General features: G+C 37.7%; 1 protein-coding gene across 5 annotated transcripts in view; it reads left to right on the forward strand.

Annotated features, from left to right (window-relative positions):
• NECTIN1 (nectin cell adhesion molecule 1) overlaps nt 1-6,912 on the forward strand; it is a 147,534-nt gene extending 140,622 nt beyond the window's left edge. For 2 of the 5 annotated variants that reach the window (XM_072426948.1, XM_072426945.1), the window contains one exon: nt 4,096-6,912. In XM_072426948.1, the coding sequence (XP_072283049.1) occupies nt 4,096-4,317 (222 nt within the window). In that variant the 3' untranslated portion in view covers nt 4,318-6,912. The remainder of the gene's footprint in view (nt 1-4,095) is intronic. The other 3 variants (XM_072426947.1, XM_072426949.1, XM_072426950.1) reach the window with 3 other exon arrangements.
• The last annotated feature ends 11,593 nt before the right edge of the window (nt 6,913-18,505 follow it).

Below are 18,505 nucleotides of genomic sequence, written 5' to 3' on the forward strand. Positions count from 1 at the left end.
TAGACTGGTAGATAGTAACAATGTGCCTTCAAGGGTAAAGTATTTAACATATGAGAATCAAAAATTGTTACACGCCCAGATAGCCACCACTTTCCCAACCATCAAAACCTCAATGAATAATGGATTGAAAACGGAGAAATGCTTAGAATTTCATATTATTATTACATGTCTACATATATGTAGTTGTTAACTAGGAAGTGGTTAACTAAATGCAAGGTTGTTAACAATCTTTTTAGAAACCATAGGAGATAATAATGTAGAGGTCTTTTTATCTCTACATGATACACTTGATGGAAAAACCATCTGTATAGAATCCCATTGCTTCTTGGTCACCACAGTTTGCTGATAAAACAAGACGAATCAGGGAATTGTTTTGTGTGTCATCAAACCTAATATATATTTTATTCAACATTTTTTGTTCTGTCTTATTTTATCTTCAATTGAATAAATAAATACTACAAATAAAAGTGTTCTCCCCAGCCGCTTTTAGCTGGGTGCGCCACCCGGCACTTTTTAGCTGTTTTTGGGTGGTTACTGAGAAGTTGGGTCACATTACAGGGTCTACCACCCACCTATACCTTCTTCTCACCCAGCTTAAAAAAATTCTGGGGGGGAACACTGAATATTGTATCAAGGTTGGGCTGAAGACCCTTACACTTAATCAAGTTCCATCTGTTGGTGTAGGATGTTGTTTAATATAGCCTGAAGGTCCTCCTTAGCAATTGATCACAGAAGGCCCCCAATCCAACATTTTTCTATAATCAATTATATACTGGGGGGGGGGGAAATTTGGAGGTAGCTTGATGTGTAAGAAGGTTCTATTCTGTGGGAAGGGTTTCTACAGAGTGGAAAATTTTCTTTTTCCAAGTTACCTTTTTATTGGCATGCATACAATGGCTAGTCCTGAGAGGCCTTCCATGTAGCTGTAGAAATCTCTTATTGTAATTGCCAGTGAAATAATTTGGTAAAATGGGTAAAAATGTGTTGTCTTCTGAAATGAACAAGTGTCCTATAAAGCTGTATGTTCCATACAGATGTTCCATGTTCTATGTAGCATCTCCCTGGGGGGCAGCAGTTCCTGGTGAAAGGAAGCGGTAAATGCACCACAACCTCATACCAGTGTGAATAAAGCCTTAGAATTCTAGAAGGGCTATCCTATAAGTGTTTATTATAGGGCCATGCATTGCCTGAAATCTTTCTTTCCTTATTGCAGTTTGTTACTTAGACCACAATCTGTTCTCAGTCTGTAAATAGACAACTATTGCAGCAGTGATGTGTTGGAATTGCTAAACATAAGCAAATTAACTCTTCTCACATCTTTCTTTGCTTGGCATTTTGCTAACTTACTTATTTTACACCTTTTTGGTATTAGTTGTCTTTATTTTCAGTTTCTAAATTATTCTTGAATATACTGACTATATTTTAGCTATATTTTATTCTGCTTACATTTTGCCTTCCTTGGTTTCTCTGAAACCCCCCCCACATCAACATGCTAATAAAATCTGCAAACCTTTTTGTTTTCATGACATACCCTTTTTCATACCCAGTGACATTACAGGTATCCCCGAGTTAAGGACATCTGACATACAGACGCCTCCTAGATACGAACGGGGCTTCCTTGCTCGCGGTGTACAGAACGGAGGCTTGAAGGGGGGAGGGGGCAGTCATTTGTTTACTTGCAGGGGAAATCTTTTGCTAAACACAGCTGAGGTTGTGGGTGATCCTAGGAGGGTGATTTCTTTCTGCAGCCTCTTGTACCTCTTTAATGACCAGGATAAACCCTGCAGTTGTTTCTTTTTGCATATCAAAGCACAGCTTGCTCCAGAAGTTATTGAATGTCTAGGCTCCATAAAGATTTTTTTTTTGCTTTGTTTGTGATTAACTCACAGTGAGTTTTTTATACAGTAAATGACACCTCACTGCCTAATAATATAGACAAGCATCTGTCCTAATTGCATTTATTAAAATAATGTACCTGTTCCGACTTACATACAAATTCAACTTAAGAACAAACCTACAGTCCCTATCTCGTATGTAACCTGGGGACTACCCGCATAACCAGGCTTTTGTCCCTCACTATGCAGTCCAGACATGGCTTTCAGAGGGGCTGGCAGGGTACATAACCTCCTGAAAACAGAAAGCCATGGTAATGCCTACATATGATGCTGAACCTCCATGTTTGAAAGAACTGAGAGCTAATGAAAAAAGAGGTAGGGTAAGCTGGGGAGGAAAAAGATACATGACTTTACATTTCCTTCAGCCAGGAAATGAAGTGAGCTTTATCTACCTTGCTGCAGCTTCTGTACACTATGTGCAGAAAGATCAGCAATTTCAGTACAAGAAAAATATCTGTACAATTGGTCAAGAGTTTAAAATAGATTTGCATTGTATATCATAATTAGAAATGTACAGGCAAACACAGCACACATATACAGTGCATGCATTTATCAAATTTAGGGTTCCAGGTGTAGTTCATTATTTACCACAATTCCCTCAGTTGGAAGCATTGTGTACAGATTGCGCTAGGGTCCCTGGTTCAAATCTCAACCAGGATTCAAACTGTATTACGTTTTTATGTTCTGCATGAGTTTATTCTGGTTTATTCTTATATCAAATCTCAATAAAAAAAAATCAGGCAGAAATGTCTCCCCCTTGCAAATGGCCTTAGTGTGGTGCGTTACTGTGAGACAATCCACTTGCACTATCCCTGACTGCAAGCACTACTCATCATAGTATGGTAATAATAGATAGGGTCAGCAATCACCAGTGCAATAACAATAGTGCCCCATCAATTTAGTAAAAACAATAAATGTTGCAAGTTAGAGAACAGATTATTGTCTTCAGGGCTATTCACAACTTTTTTTTCCACATTATTAGGTGGAGTGGAAAAAACTAAATCTAATTGGTTCCATTATTCAATCTGTGGATATGATGGGTCTGATTTGCAAAAGTTCTACAAACTGGAACATAAACTAATATGGGAGAACCTGGGTGATCAGCAAACCTGGGATTAATTTCCTAAAAATCATTTGCTATCAGTTGGCAAATGTTTTCAGTCCTGGACCAGATCCATTTCATTTTTAATGGATCCCCCAGGTTCTTCTATGATAGCTTATCTTCTCTTGTAGAGCTTTAATAAATCAGATCTGATGCATCAGGGAACTTAAAGAGAAAAGCCATAGCAAAAAAAAAAAAAAAAAGTTGGATGGAAAATTTGTAATGAAATGGATGGAAGTAAAAATGTAGTTTAATAATAAATGTTTAAACTTCTAAAGTAAAAGCAATGTCCATCTAACATTGAAGATTTGATCTTCCTCCTGGTTACTACCTTAACAACTGCCACATCCTTGATTGATCTAATTCAGATAAACATACAAAAGAAAATTGGGACTTTTAAGGAAGTAACAACAATTGGTATGATGAGTATATTCAAAATATATCCATTTTTTTTTAAATCATATCAAAACATATCAAGCATTAAAACAATAACGTATTATTTAATCTCTAAAAATCACATAAAATCTTCACCAAGAATAGTGTACAATTTCAGAGAAATAGAAACATTTGTTCATTCTAGAGTTCTCTACACGTTTCGCAGCATGAATATCCGCTTCCTCAGGAAATCTAGAAGGTTTACATATTCATCACCATTAGATATTAATACATTAGTCACAATATGTCTTTTTTATTTCCTAAAATACAGTGTACACTTACATATACTCTTTTGGCTCTCCTCCTACCTCAAATCTCAGAAAGCATCTCAGCGCTGATGTACCAGGGGATATAGGAGAGTTGCAAAATCATCAAACCAATTTCCAACTAAACCAAATGCAGTTACAATGCTTTACCAACTCTAAAAGCAAATCTTGTTATGAATAATCTGCTTGTTGTCTGTTTTTCTAATAATTTTATTAAGAACCCGAAACATTTTTTTATTATTCTTTCTACCAACTGCATGCTACCAAAGGAAGTTCTTCCAAATATTCACATAAAGCAAAAATGTTGAAAATGTGTGTTTCACAATTTTTTAATAAAATCTATACAGATGTTCACTAACAAATAATAATGAGTGTTTTTTTTTTATTTCTCCTGCAGATGTATAGAGAACATTGCTCAGAAATATCAGATGGTCATGAGTACCTGAATAATTGCTGCTCCCACGAGGAGGACTACTTGGATCAGTTACACCCTGGTTATGTGCCACTCTCATTCTTTATGCAGGACTCGCATGGCCGACAGGCACCAGAGTCTACCTTCTGTTACCCTGCAGCCGGCTCACGGGCACCATATGTATGTCCTAAAGAGCAATACGTTTGAATGTGTTCACCTGCAGGAACCTGCATGCCAGATCCAGTGACCTAGTTCCTTTCACTTTAACCTTGTTCCCTTGACAGAGCCTACCCATAACGCCTGCCCTCTTTTACATTTCACTGTCAAAATGGCGTATGCCAAGAGGTGGGATTGCCTTTCTGTTTAAAGAAGTTTATTTGAGAACTGGTAAAACCTAACATAAGCACCTGATGAGTGGATGTATGAAAATCTGAAATGACGATTGTTATTAAAGAGATGATTGTGGATTTCTAAGCTGGTAAACTTAATTTGAAAAAGTAGGAAAAAGGGACAGTATCTTTTACTGTATATTTTTTAAAGTTTGTTTTTTAAGTATTATATGTTTTACTAGTTGTTCCTCTTAATTACTTATTTTTTAATTGTGCAATCCTTAATGAGCTGTACCCATACACACCCCCAAAATAATCTAACTATATATTGTATTTTTTCCTAAACCACCATTATGACATATTTTTTTGTACCACTCAAGGACTACATTCAACTTCCAAAAATATATCTGTACATGCTAAGTTAAACATATTTATGTATTGTTGCCAAATGTGTTTTAAAGCTTTATATTGTGAGGTTATGTTATGAAAAGCAATCAGTATTATTAAAAAAAGGTTTTACTGCAGTGATGAGCTATCAAGAAAGAAATAGCTAGAGGGCACAGGCCAAAAGTTAGTTGCTTGATTAATTATGATCAAGGTGCTGGCTAATGGTAGCTACGTGCCAATCCCAAATGTCTCTCTCCCTTCCCCTTGGTCAATTGTCAGCTGTCAGTGTTATATAAACCCATACAGAACTAAATATGAGAGATTGCTTGTCATTTTAAAGTTAAACTATAGCTCCAAAATGAAAAAATTGCATGCAGGCAGAATTTTTAATGCGGACCAGGCAGGCAATGACCCTTCTGCAATACAACATACATGCCTGCCTGTTTGCACTACTTCTTTGGAAAGTACACTGAGCTGCCCATTTGCAGCTCAGAATACAGGAGTTACATCATCCCAACTTGGCCAATGAAGATGGCTTAAGATCTCGAACCTAGGAGAGAACCGAGTAAAGATGGTGGCACCCATAATGGAACAAAGACAGCGGAGAGCAATCAAAAATTGCGATAAGGCAGGTAAGTTTATTTTATTTAGAGGATATTATCTGTCCATTCTGCAATCAAAAACCTGCCTGTTTGCAAATTTATTGTTTAGTTCAGTTCAATTTATGTGTTAACACACTACAAAGGTTTTACTACAAAAAACCCTCTTTGTCCCCCCAGACCTCCAACTCCACTCATCCCTTTGCCATTGTAAATAATAGAGAATGCAAACTGTTAAGACATATGCCCCAGCTTCTTCTCAAGATGTTGGTAATCCTTTGGTACGCCACATTCTAATAACTGTACAAAGGGTAAATTTGTGCCCAGATGGGTTTCCTGATCCCCAGAAGGGATACCAACTGCGAGTATAGTAGGGTATACATTTGTTCCCACTACACCCTTTGGATTCCCTGTGGAATACCATTTCTGAACTAGCGCATCAAACTAAATTAAGGCTTTAACATGGTTTTCAACCTTTCTGGATAATAGGTGAGGATAAAAAATGTATGATTAACTAGTATTTATATAGCACTGACATATTGCGTTTCACAAAGTCCATAGTCATGTCACTAGCTGTCCCTCAAAGGGGCTCACAATCTAATGTCCCTATCATAGTCATATTTCTTTATTTCAGACTAAGGGCAGGTTTTGAGGGGAAGCCAATTAACCTATCTGCATGTTTTTGGAATGTTGGAGGAAAGTGGAATGTCTGGAGGAAACCCACACAAACACAGGGAGAACATGCAAACTCCATACAGATAGAGTCCTAGCTGAGATTTGAACCTGGGACCTAGTGCTGCAAAGGCCAGAGTGCTAACCTCTGGGCCACCATACATAATAACCCCTTTTCTGTACCTTAGACAGACATTTAACACATAACTCCCCTTCCATTGGAATGGTGTTGTAGGACCACTGCCCTCCCCCTTGAGTATGAGCTCAGGAGAAAATGTTTTACAAATTACAAAGCACCCACATCAATGTAAAATTTGCTTATGTTATCTCCCTTTCTATCTTGTTAATTCTTATAGTTTAAATGTGATTATCAGATATTTCTGGAGGGACCAGTAGTTTTGATCTATATAGTACATTAAATATACTGTGTGCTGTGTGGCAACACTTCTTAATAAACTGCCTTAGTGCACAGCCACTACTCAGGCTGCATTGTCAAAGACATAACATAATAGTAGAACAGTTAGCCACTTAGCTTTTGCTATGTTTTAGCACATCAATTTAAATCAACTTGAAAGGCTAGCATAAATATAATAAACAAAGTATTTTTGTATGTGTTAAAAGCTCAGTTTTCAAAATTGTTTTTTTCTCCTATTGATTAGTAGTGTTAGGACTGCAGAAATAACATGATAGGCCTGCAGAAATAACATGAAATGTCCTTCTTAATCCTCTGTGAAGACCAACTATTGTATATCAAATATATGCATTTGGTTTAGAAATGTTTGTTGTTTGGAAATAAATACAATTTTATCATGTTATTTGCTCTGTAAAGTCATTTTTTTCACAGGCTATTCAAGATTTAAAGTCGAACTTTAGATATAAAAAATACAAATTTAAACAGCTCAATGTTCATTTGGGTGTTCGGACTCGCAGTGAGGTTGTGCTGGGGTTACTGCTTTCTCATGTCAAATCCACAGAACCAATGTAAGGAACCAATGATGAGCTGCCAGTGGCTGGGCGGCTGATAAGATGCCAGAAGATGCACTCATCACTTGATCCTGCTGGAAGTCTGGACCTGCCCAAATACATTTTAATTGTCATTTTTAAATGCATGCGGTGTGGGAAACTGTATATTACTTAGTAGTCCCTATGTCACAGTTCTCTGGTGGAGTGGCAAGGAACTTAAGGTATACAATGACCTGAGTATCAAAGGGCTCTAAAATGCATCCAGCTACCTGTTTTTGCTTTGCACACCCACTTGAACCCACTGAGCCTCACTATCAGTTACTAAATATCCTCAACTCAAAGATAATCTAATAATAATGGATAGGAGAGGCTGCGAAAGTCTGGCAACCATAGGCTCATTTTTTATATAGGAGCCCCTTGGTATTTGGAGATCTGTGAATTAGAAAGTACGTTATGGCATATTTAGTTTCCTGGCATGCGCTGCTATGTAACTATACCTTTATTGTGGCCCCAGATTTTCTTTTACAATATGGCTGTGATTGATATCCACAGCTGTACCAGAAGAAATCGAGTTTATCTGGACTTTGATCATGCTCAGCGAAGATTGTTAGATTGCTAAACTCATTTATAGCACAACAGCACCACCTACAGCGATCAAACATTGGAATGAAGAAATAAACTATAACACAACATAGAAATAATCAATTCTTGGGATTTGACTAAAAAGTCTTGGTAATCAATGGTAATCATTTGTAAACATGCGGTCGGGAGGTCTTATTGCAAACAAACAAAAATCGCTGCACCCAGCAAAAAATATTGTTCCAAATTTCTGCAGCTGCCAAAAAAAGCTTGGAAGACTTCCACATGCTATTACAAAGCAGGATTGAAAAAATGTTCTTGTCAATACTTTGTGAACAAACCTGAGTTTGAAACATTTGAAAATGGTATATACCGTATTTTTCGGACCATAAGACGCACTTTTTTTCCCCCTAAAGTGGGGGGAAAATCAGGGTGCGTCTTATGGTCCGAATGCATATTTTTTTACTTACCTGTATCCCCGCCGGTCCCCGCAGCCAGTGTCCTCCTCTGTGTTCCTGTGTCCCAGCGTGCAGCACTTGTGCCCGCCCACGAAGGCGTGTGTTCCTCCTCTGTGTTTCCCTGTGTTCCAGCGTGCGGCACTTGTGCCCGCCCATGAAGGCAGCGCCGATTGGTTTGATGAATGCCGATCGGCGCCGCCTTCATGGGCGGGCACAAGTGCCGCACGCTGGATCTCAGGGGAAATCAAATGAATTTTTTTTTTCTTGTTTTCCCGTGCGGAAAACCTGGTGCGTCTTATAGTCCGGAGCGTCTAATGGTCCGAAAAATACGGTAGATTAGAAATAAATGCCTAAACATAATACAAGGCTAAAAAGTTCATGAACAAAAAGGTACATGATTTTGTTTGCATTACTATAGCAAATATTTTGGAGGTTTGAGAACATATAGGTGTACACTGATTAGTCAAAACTTAATGTCCAAAAGGTTCCCCCTGTGTTGCCAAAAACCTGAGGCCTGTCTTCCACAAGACTACTGAGGGTGCCCTCTTATTTCTTAATGATTTGGTTCTGATGGTCATGTGTCCATAGTAGGCATTTTTGGCGGTGGTCAGGGATCATCATAAGCACTCCGACTAGTACAGATGCAGGAAGCGGCTCTACAACACTTAACTCATGGCCAGCATTGTTTTTCTGCAGTTGTTCTATAGCAGCCCCTCTGAGGGATTACACCAAACAAGCTGGCCGTTCCCTAAGCGTGTGAATGAATTTTACGTGCCCATGACCCTGTTGTGAGCCCACCAGTCACCTTTTCTTTGGTACTAACCACTGCATAGCATGACCACCCTACATGGACTGTCATTTTGGAGATAATTCCAATTCAGAGCATTGCAAGTTGATCATATGCACCCCTGGCAGAGAGTACAAGTATGTGCGCTGGCACAGTTTGCCCCCAGCATTCTCGCGAAAATGTCCATGAACTTCGGATGGTTCTGCGAAGTTTGGGCGAACCAATTTTGCGAAACCATTGGAAATCGAGGAAATTATACCAGTAGGATTCACAGGGGACTCACAGAATTATTAATATTTAATATTATTTAACCTCTAGTGCCGGGGATCGCACACTGTTTAACCTCTAGTGCCCCGGGATCGCAGTGGATTCTCAGGGCTGCATTCAGTCTTGCAGTCCTGGCAAATCCTGTTTGCGATCCCCGGCACTAGAGGTTAAATGGGGAAAAGTCTCCCCATTCAAAACCTCTATTGCTCCCTGATTGGCTGAGGAAACCTTTCCTCAGCCAATCAGAGAGCACTAGAGGTTTTGAGTGGGGAGACTTGTCCCCATTTAACCTCTAGTGCTGGGCATCGCACACTGAGCTGATCAATGAATGCAGGCGCTGCATTCATTGATTAGCCTAGCTTGCAATCTTTTTTTATTTTTTTTTCAAATGAAAGCTCGATTGGCGAATTTACACTGATTATTCTCACGTACAATTTCGGTTAGCGAGAACGGCCGAATTCGCGGCGAGATCGAGTTTTAAAAACTCGCTCGCTCATCCCTATTGACCAGGATGACCAGCACATGGACATGGCATGGCTGAAAAGAGTAATGGAAATTAGCAGAACAGTGAAAAAAGGATGAAATATGTTGAAAACAGTATTTTATGGGGAAAAAATGCGTCAATAGTTTTAAATTCGTTGAGATATAGTAAAAACGTAATACCTCTCATTAAAATTACCATTATTTAATGATGTCAACAATCTTAAAAGTAGAGAATGGTTTGCCAGTGTCTTCTACATCACCTTGTTGCATGGGTTTTCAACATAGATCACGCATATGACAATTGAATGAATTAAATAAAAAATAAAATCAGGGGATCATGTTACCTATATTGTCTCTATTATACAATGTCTGTTTTCAGTTGGTTACTTGCAGCTTTTATCTTACTGTAAAAAATGGTGCCAATGTGTCACTTGTCAGGTGGGCTAGAATATTATTGTACCTAATGAAAATTCCTATTTGTTACTAATGAGTATGCATAGGTAATAAATGGAGGTATGCATTTAGAAAGTGACATAGAGATCCAATTACACTATCAGCCAAGTTTTATTTTTTTTTTTATATTCACCAAAAAATACAGGGACATACTCATAATTAGTCAATGTGACTTTCACCAAATGATTACAGTTGGTGAATCTATCACTGTCAATTTAAAACACAAGCACTTTGATAATACAGCTGCAGTTATTTTATAGTAAATGTCAGATTCACTGCTTTATAAACTTGCCCTTATGTTTTGTTTTAGTATGTCAATAAAGAAAATATATACCATGAAGGCGTAAGATTTCATATCAACTTATTTGACAATTTTATTTGTAGCTGCTGCTTTGTGTGAATACAGTACTGTGATTGACACAAGTGTTTGACAGTAATAATAATCTTTTAAAACAAAAGTCAGTGCTTCATAAAACAAACTGGTATAGTATAAGATGTTCAATATTTATAATAAAAGAAACTCTGGAAAGTGGCTATGCACAAACTAGATGAAAATTCATTTTCAGGTGTTTCGTAGAGGTTTTCCAAAACTGAACTTTTTTAACATGTTACCCAATGCCGGACAAAGCAACAGGCTCATTTTAATGTAGACTCACATTCTGCACTGCTGAAAGGATCCTGCAGATATGTCTCTTACCAGTCAAGATATTCTGCCAAAAAAAATAAAACAAAAAAAAAAGTCCAAGTAATTACAAAATAACCATGTAGTTTTACAAGGCAGAACAAGACATGGAACATAAACTAGTGGCAGAGCCACCACATACAGATCAATATATATGAATGGTTGTTGTATTTGTTTGTGTAAAGAATGGCAATAACCCAACTCAGCAACTACTTTTCATATAGGTCCCATCTTTTTTCAATGTTGCTCAAACTTTGGCTTCAAAAACCCATTTATAGCCAAATGTATGATTACCTTGGGGTAATTCTGAAGTTGCACATTTTCTCTAATGTAAAGGTAGCTTTTGCTTTTCTTTTCATAATTCTAGCCTAGGCTGTGGTGCTGTATGAACCCTTTATAGAAACATCTAGCTGTGTGCCCTGATTCCATATTACCAATTTTCTTAGGTAAGTAGGTGGTTCAGCTTTTTTATTTCAGAGAAAACATCACTGACACAATTTAAATGTTCTGCACAATTTCCTGCAGTACTAGGGAAACATTTTGTGTTCAGGTTGTTGTTCGGATAGTGCTGAATGTGTCACATCATGAGCCTTTTGATGCAATAAATGTTTTGTTGATTGTTTTTATGAATGGATTCTGAATGCAGTATTCTGTATCTTGTTTCATCATTGTAACCAACAAATTTTCCTTTCTTAGCAAAAAAGGTTCTCATTGTGTACACTTTTCTTTCGGAATATGCACATATGTTTTCCTTCCAAAGATTTCAGTGTGTTTCAGGTCAGACTATTATATTACTATATTAGTATAGCAGCTCCCTATAGGAGTTAATTTTAGTATATGCTGGACATTTCTAGATTTAGCCTTCCTAGGGAGTGATGGCTACCTTCTGTCGCACGGGAGTAATGTTGTTCGAATTTGCCTCATTTGTTCAGTTTGCTGACTGTTAGTGGAATTGAACATCATTCGGCTTGATTCGTAGCTGAACCTGAATCCCATTGAAGTCAATAACAGAGACAAATCCGGCTGACATTACACCAAGCATGGCTCACCTAATTCAGCCAGCAGGCTGTGACAGCTGTCATAATCATAGCCGCTGTCCAGATTCACTGTAAAGCACTGGGAGCTGTAAAGCTTTGTTTTTATTAAAAGAAAAAAAAATAGTGTGCTCTTCCTGGATGGGAAATGGGGCAGAGAGCATGTGTGCCTCTCTCCTATCCATCCTTTGCACACTAAAGATCTGTTTTTTATAAAAAGGAAGGGGGCACAAAGCATGTAGCCTCCTTCGATTTAGAAAGGGCAGACGCTCGCCTACCACCAACGATGGGCCTTTCCCTACAGCCTGGCCCCAGGGTTGTGGGAGCCCGAGGGTGGAGGGGATTATTTGGAATCTGGAAGAAGCTTTTATTAAAAATACCGTAATATCTTTATTTACTTTTTTTATTTAGAATTTTTATTCTATTTATTATTTTTATTTCTTCTTCCATTCTTATTTTTATTCTTATTTATACTCTAATTTTTACTCTGTATTAACTAATACATATCTTTGCAGAATCCTGCACTGCAATGTGTAAGGTGTCCCCGGAATGATAATCTGTCCATCCATAGGAGTCTGTCACATCACATGAAAAAATCTCCTGTTCACTGGTGGTGTGATGTCCCATGACGCTTCTTCTATGCAGCGATGAGCTGATCTAGTCCCATAAGGTATTTCTTCACCTGCTAGTGTATATCTGACATTCACTACTGTCAGGTTCCTCAGGGGTATATGTCCTCACGTGTCTCCTTCTTGACTGATTGAATGAATAAAAACGATAAAGTATTGTTCAAGGTTATCTGAAATTTCATCTTTAGTGGTATAGCAGCTAGAGCTTTTTTACCTTGAATAGTCATCATGAAAATACCTTATTATTCTGAGTTTTTATAGATCTAAGTGAATAAGGTCCAGGGGCTGTCTGGTACTGATGTTTGAAATTTTTGGAAAACTATTTTCAGATTTTTTTTATCCTTTTATGCAACTGATACGCTTTATTGTTTGACTGCTTGTTTAATATATATACCACTGGCATGCTGACCTTTAGATATCTTCATTAAAATTTGAGGTTTCCTATGTACGAGGTGATGGAGACTGGTGTGAAAATAGTTTAAATGTTTTCTTGCTATGACAATGTTATCCATTTCAATTCACTTCAGTTGGTAAAGGTGATGTGTGATTTTTCCTTTAGCTAGTGTGTGGCTCCCTTTTGTGATAATACAGATATTGCCTGTGAATGTCACTACATTTCATTCTTGGTGAGCTTTTTCTTGGCAGAAGGTTTTAAGTGTAGAAACATACTTTAATGCAGTGTTTCCCAACCAGGGTTCCTCCAGAAGTTTCCAAGGGTTCCTTGAGCAATGTGTGACTCTCGTGTCAATGATCTTTTTGGCTATAAGGGTGACATTTTTCTCACTGGCCAGCACTGTAGGATGCATTATTTCTTCTGCCACTCATACTAATGGACTGTGAGCTGTGGATATAGTGTTTATAGAAGGGGTCCCTGAAGACCTAAAAGTTATCTCAAGGGTCCCCCCATGTTAAAAAAAAACACTGTTGTAAAGTATATATTTGACAGGTATCTATCTATTGATGTTTGTGATAGAGGGCAATGGGGAAAACTTTTCCCCATCCCTTCTGACACCATATACTGTTATTTAGCTCTTGTAAATCTTTCAGTCTTGTTTTATCCAGGTGTTTGAAGACATGTTAATCATTAGTTGCATGACTTCTAGCCTTTAAGTCAGTATACCAGGTGAAAAGTAATGAAAATCCTTTTTTGGTGTGAAAGACACATGCAGTGCCTGAAGCATCTTCTATTTTTTCTTCAACACTTCTGGACTTGTTTGTTGTTAAATTTATCTCTTTTTTTATTCATTCCAGCTTTCTAAATTCCACATTTTGCAGTTTGATGGACCAGTCTTTAGCACACAAATTATTAACAAGTTTCAGACAGCAAAATTATATTCTTAGCAAATTCTGTTGCAGAGAATTGAACTTTTTGCTGTTACTGCTTTTCACTTATATGTATGCACAAGCTTGCCTTTACCATAATAAAGGCTGGGATTTTTATGCTCTGTTCACTCATCTGTATGTGGGTTTGGACTGGGCCCTTGTGTACACTTTGTACCCTCTCTTGTCGCCATTGTCAGGTTAGCAACTGAACATTTTGTTAGAAAATAGGAAACACAGACAGACCCAAAATCATGTCATCAATCAGTATGTACTTAAAAACAACACAACGTAGTTGAAGAAACACTAATCCTAGTATAATAATTATGAATGGTTGTTTCACTTATGTTTGTATGGAAAGCAGATTATCAAGCAAATTTATACATTACTTTACCTAAAGTCTTGTACTTATGAGCAGATCTGCTGTAAGATGTGCACTGAATTGACCAAATATCTGTTAATCAATTGGTCATCAGTCTGAAAACACTGCACTCAGGTTTACATGTAACCTTTTTCTTAAAAGAAAATGATCAAAATTTGGAACAGAATTGATCGATCCATCAATTACACAATGGAAAGGGAATTTGGTGATTTTTACCAACACGTCTAATCAACTGAAACATCAGTCACCTGCTTATTTCTTATTAAATTCAATCAGAAATCAGATCAGATGTAAAATTGGCTCATGTGTATTTGACCTTTTGCTACCTAATTTAAGGTATGGGAAAGCATCCATTTATAAAATACAGCCTCCTGTGTCCCGCCCCTTGTATAATACACATGCCTGAGTCCTTCCCCTCTGTATTATACACACTCCTGAGTCCCGACCCCTGTATAATACAAACACTTGAGTCCTGCCCCCTGTAATATACACACTCCTGAGTCCTGCCTCCTGTATAATACACACTTGTGAGTCCTTCTCCTGTGTTATACACACTTCTGAGTCCTTCCCTCTGTATATTACACACTCCGGAGTCCTGCCCCCTGCATAATACACACTCGTGAGTCCTGCCCCGTGTGATACACACTCCTGAGTCCTGCCCCCTGTGTGATAAGCACTCCTGAGTCCTGACCCCTGCATAATGCACACTCTGGAGTCCTGCCCCCAGTGGTATACACACTCCTGAGTCCTACCCCCTGTATAGTACAGACTTCTAAGTCCTGCCCGTTGTATAATACACACTTCTGAGTCCCGCCCCCTGTATAATAGACACTCCTGAGTCCCGCCCCTGTGTAATACACACTCCTGAGTCCCGCCCTCTCTAAAATACACACTCCTGAGTCCTGCCCCCTGTGTGATTCACACTCCTGAGTCTTGCCCCTTGTATAATACACACTCTTGAGTCCCGCCCCTGGTATTATACACACTCTTGAGTCCCGCCCCTTTAAAATAAACACTCCTGAGTCCTGCCCCCAATATATTACACACTCCTATGTCCTGCCCCCTTGTGATTTATACTTTTGTGTCGCTGCCCTGTATTAAACATATTTCTGCCCTGTGTGATTCAAACTTCTGAGTCCTGCCCCCTGTGTGATAAATACTTCAAAACCCTGCATTAAACAGTGAGCCCTGCACTTTATACTTTTTTACGCATTTCATACTCCTGACCACTGCATTCTATACATCAGGCTATGAATGACATACTGCATGCTTTGTGCTGTGTTTCAAATTAGATTTTTCCAACCAAAACCTTTGTTGTCTCAGCATTTGTTGGTTGCTAGGTAATCATTGACTAATTAAAATGTTCTTCTTTCACATAGGCAGAAATCCAAGAAGTGGAAGAGTTTAATTTAAAAAAAAAATATTGCTAAGGGTTGTATTCTTTTGTTAGTTTCCTGAGTTTCTTGCATGTGACTAAAAGAAAATAAATAATTTAAAAAACATGTTGCTTTATAAAAGGACTGTGAGAAATGTGTGCCTTGTATACAGTGTGACTTGGTTCGTATTCGCGATTTCATTGAACCATACCCCCTTAACTGCCACTGCAATTTGGCCCCACTTGCAGCTGTTTATTTTTTGTTTTTGTGTTGTTGTTTTTTTAGGAAGCATTTAAAACATAGTAGTATGTCATTTGCCAGCATGCAGTATAGAGTTAGAACACTCCAATCAGAAAGGGGTAGAACTTCTGACATTGGGCATGATTTATTAAAACTCCCCAAGACTGGAGAAGATCATGGAAGAACCTGGGTGATCCAGCAAACCTGTAAAGGAATTCTTCAAAATAATAAGCTTTTAGTTGCCAATTTTTTTTAGTTATTGACCAGATCAATTTCAGGTTTGCTGAATCACCTAGGTTCATTCATGGTAGTTTATCTTCTCCAGTCTTGGAGAGATTTAATAAATCAGGCCCAATGTTTTTTTGCTGCCTATACCTTTATGTAACACTAATGGCTGCACCAGAAACTTAATGCAAAGGCATAACAGGAACCAGGAGAAAAATTAACTAAAGGGGTCACAGACAGAAATAAATACCACTATTTATTGGATAAATTTTAATCACCATTTGTAATATTATAAACCCGAAATACATGAAATAGCATGTAAGTTTCATGACTTTGTATAAATTCCCTTTTTGGGCAAGCCTGGAACTTCTTCTTTCAGCACCTCCTAAATGATAACTTGCACAAATTTTGTACACGACTCCTAATTCCTGATTTGTATTTTTTATATTTTTCTAAATTCACAAACATGGACAAATCTTTTGCTATTGAACTTGCACATTTCCTTTCAATAATTTTTATTTATGAATGCAAAAGGAAATGCAGACAATGTAATTGTGCAAATGAAAGGAAATCTTAAAAATGGATTGTTGATATAATAAATACAATGATGGAAAGATAAAAGTAAACAAAGATACCTAACCATTGAGTCAATGGAGATGAGGTTGAGGACGGGGGTCCAATGTCAAGTGTGGGGACTCTCGTGTTTTAGCAATTTATCATTGTTTTAATATTTTGGTGTAGTGGAGGGGCTGTGTGAAAAGGAGACAGTTCCCGAGGTGGAACAATGAATTAAGTGGCAGATGTCTGGCAAGATGGCTTTGGGTGTTCGAGGACCTCCAACAAGGGAGCCGGTTAAGGGTCATGTGGGCAGGATTGTAGGTTATTCTTTTTGGTCATGTTAAGGATGTTTGGTAAGTATTATTAAGGGATGTTAAAGTGAGTTTTTTATTTATTAGGGATGGAATCCCAAGCAATAATGACAGTATTAGAAAAAAATGAATATTCTAATAATTGTGAGGGACCTACAAGGTAAAAGCTTCTTGAAAATCCAAAATCCTGGGGAAAAGTGGATGATAAGTGAGAAGAAAGAAGACCAACAGAGTGCTTAACACTATCCAAAACTCAACAAAAAAAGCAATGAGTAAGAGGAAAATCAGGAATGAGTATAAATAGACCCAAAAAGGAGCTAAAGTGTCCCTGAAAAGAAATGTAAAGGGGAGCTAAATGGGCTGATTGATGTATTTTAAAAAGTTTAGGACTCCTAAACCTCCCTGACATTTGTGAATATATATAGTTTAAAAATCTCCCCCCATTTCATTGTTTGTAAAGATTTTAGACATTTTTTCTGCTAAATGAAACTTACAACTGGCATTCTTTTTTCTGTCATTTTTCCCTGTAAGTCATTTTTCTTGCAGGAATTTACTGCCCTACAAATATATAAACAAAAACTCAATGAATGACTCATTTATGTTTGCAGCTTTGAATTCATGAAAATGATTACAGCCATGTTTTTGTATGCAAAAAGCTGCTCAATTTAGATATTATGGCAAACAATAGTCTGAAATTATCTAATTTTTCAAATTGCACAAATGCAAGATAAAGGAACATTTGCAAGCAGATGCTATTTTGCTTCGCTACCACTAGATGACAGTAGAGGGTTAGTACAACTTTAGCTCCAAGATTCCTTACCTGTTCTGCTAATAGAGGCTTGTGATCACCTGCAGGGTCTATAATGCCCTAAATAAGTACAACATATAAATAAGGGATGCCAAAAGTATGAATAGTAATGACTCCTCAGAAGGTTAGACATTTACAGTAAGAGTCTAGCGAGAACAAGTTGTGATTAGTTAGTTGGCTATGTAATGCCTTCCATTCAAAATCTTTCTTGTTACTTTAGGCACTTTGTACATATATTCGTATCTGTGGTTGTAAGAGTGAATCTGGGAGGATAAGATAGAATCCTAGGAGCATTCTATTTGAATCTAGACCAGTGTCCAGGGTTCCTCCAAAGGTTGCTAGAAGTTCCTTAATGAGCAATGTGTGCCTCTAAGGTCAGTTTAACTAACAGCAATGATTTTTTGACTATATGTAAAGATGACATTCTTCCCACTGGCCAATCAATGTAAGGCCATTCTTCCTACTGATCACCACACGAATATACTGTGAGCTGTGGATATAGTAATTATTGCCGGGGGTTCCCTGAAGACCTGAAGGATATTTCAAGCGTTCCCCCATGTAAAAAGTTAGAGAATCACTGCTCTTTACTATACCAGCATACCAGTTATTGATGGTATCATTTTTAAACATTACCACTGTAGATCTGCTGGACATTATCTGGCCTTTTGGTGAAGTTTCATTCCTGGCTTAACCTAAGAACAGCAGCAGCATGTGTAGCCCTGTCATTTTTTGTCATTTTCATCTATTTTGTTTTTAAAGCAGAATAAAATTTAAGATGAAAAAAGGCTGGAAATGTTTGTTTTAAATGTGATTTTAGAATCTATAATATAATATATAACAGATATAATTATGG

The sequence above is a fragment of the Pyxicephalus adspersus genome, chromosome 11 (genome assembly GCF_032062135.1).
Source record: "Pyxicephalus adspersus chromosome 11, UCB_Pads_2.0, whole genome shotgun sequence".
NCBI classification, from domain to species: Eukaryota; Metazoa; Chordata; class Amphibia; order Anura; family Pyxicephalidae; genus Pyxicephalus; species Pyxicephalus adspersus.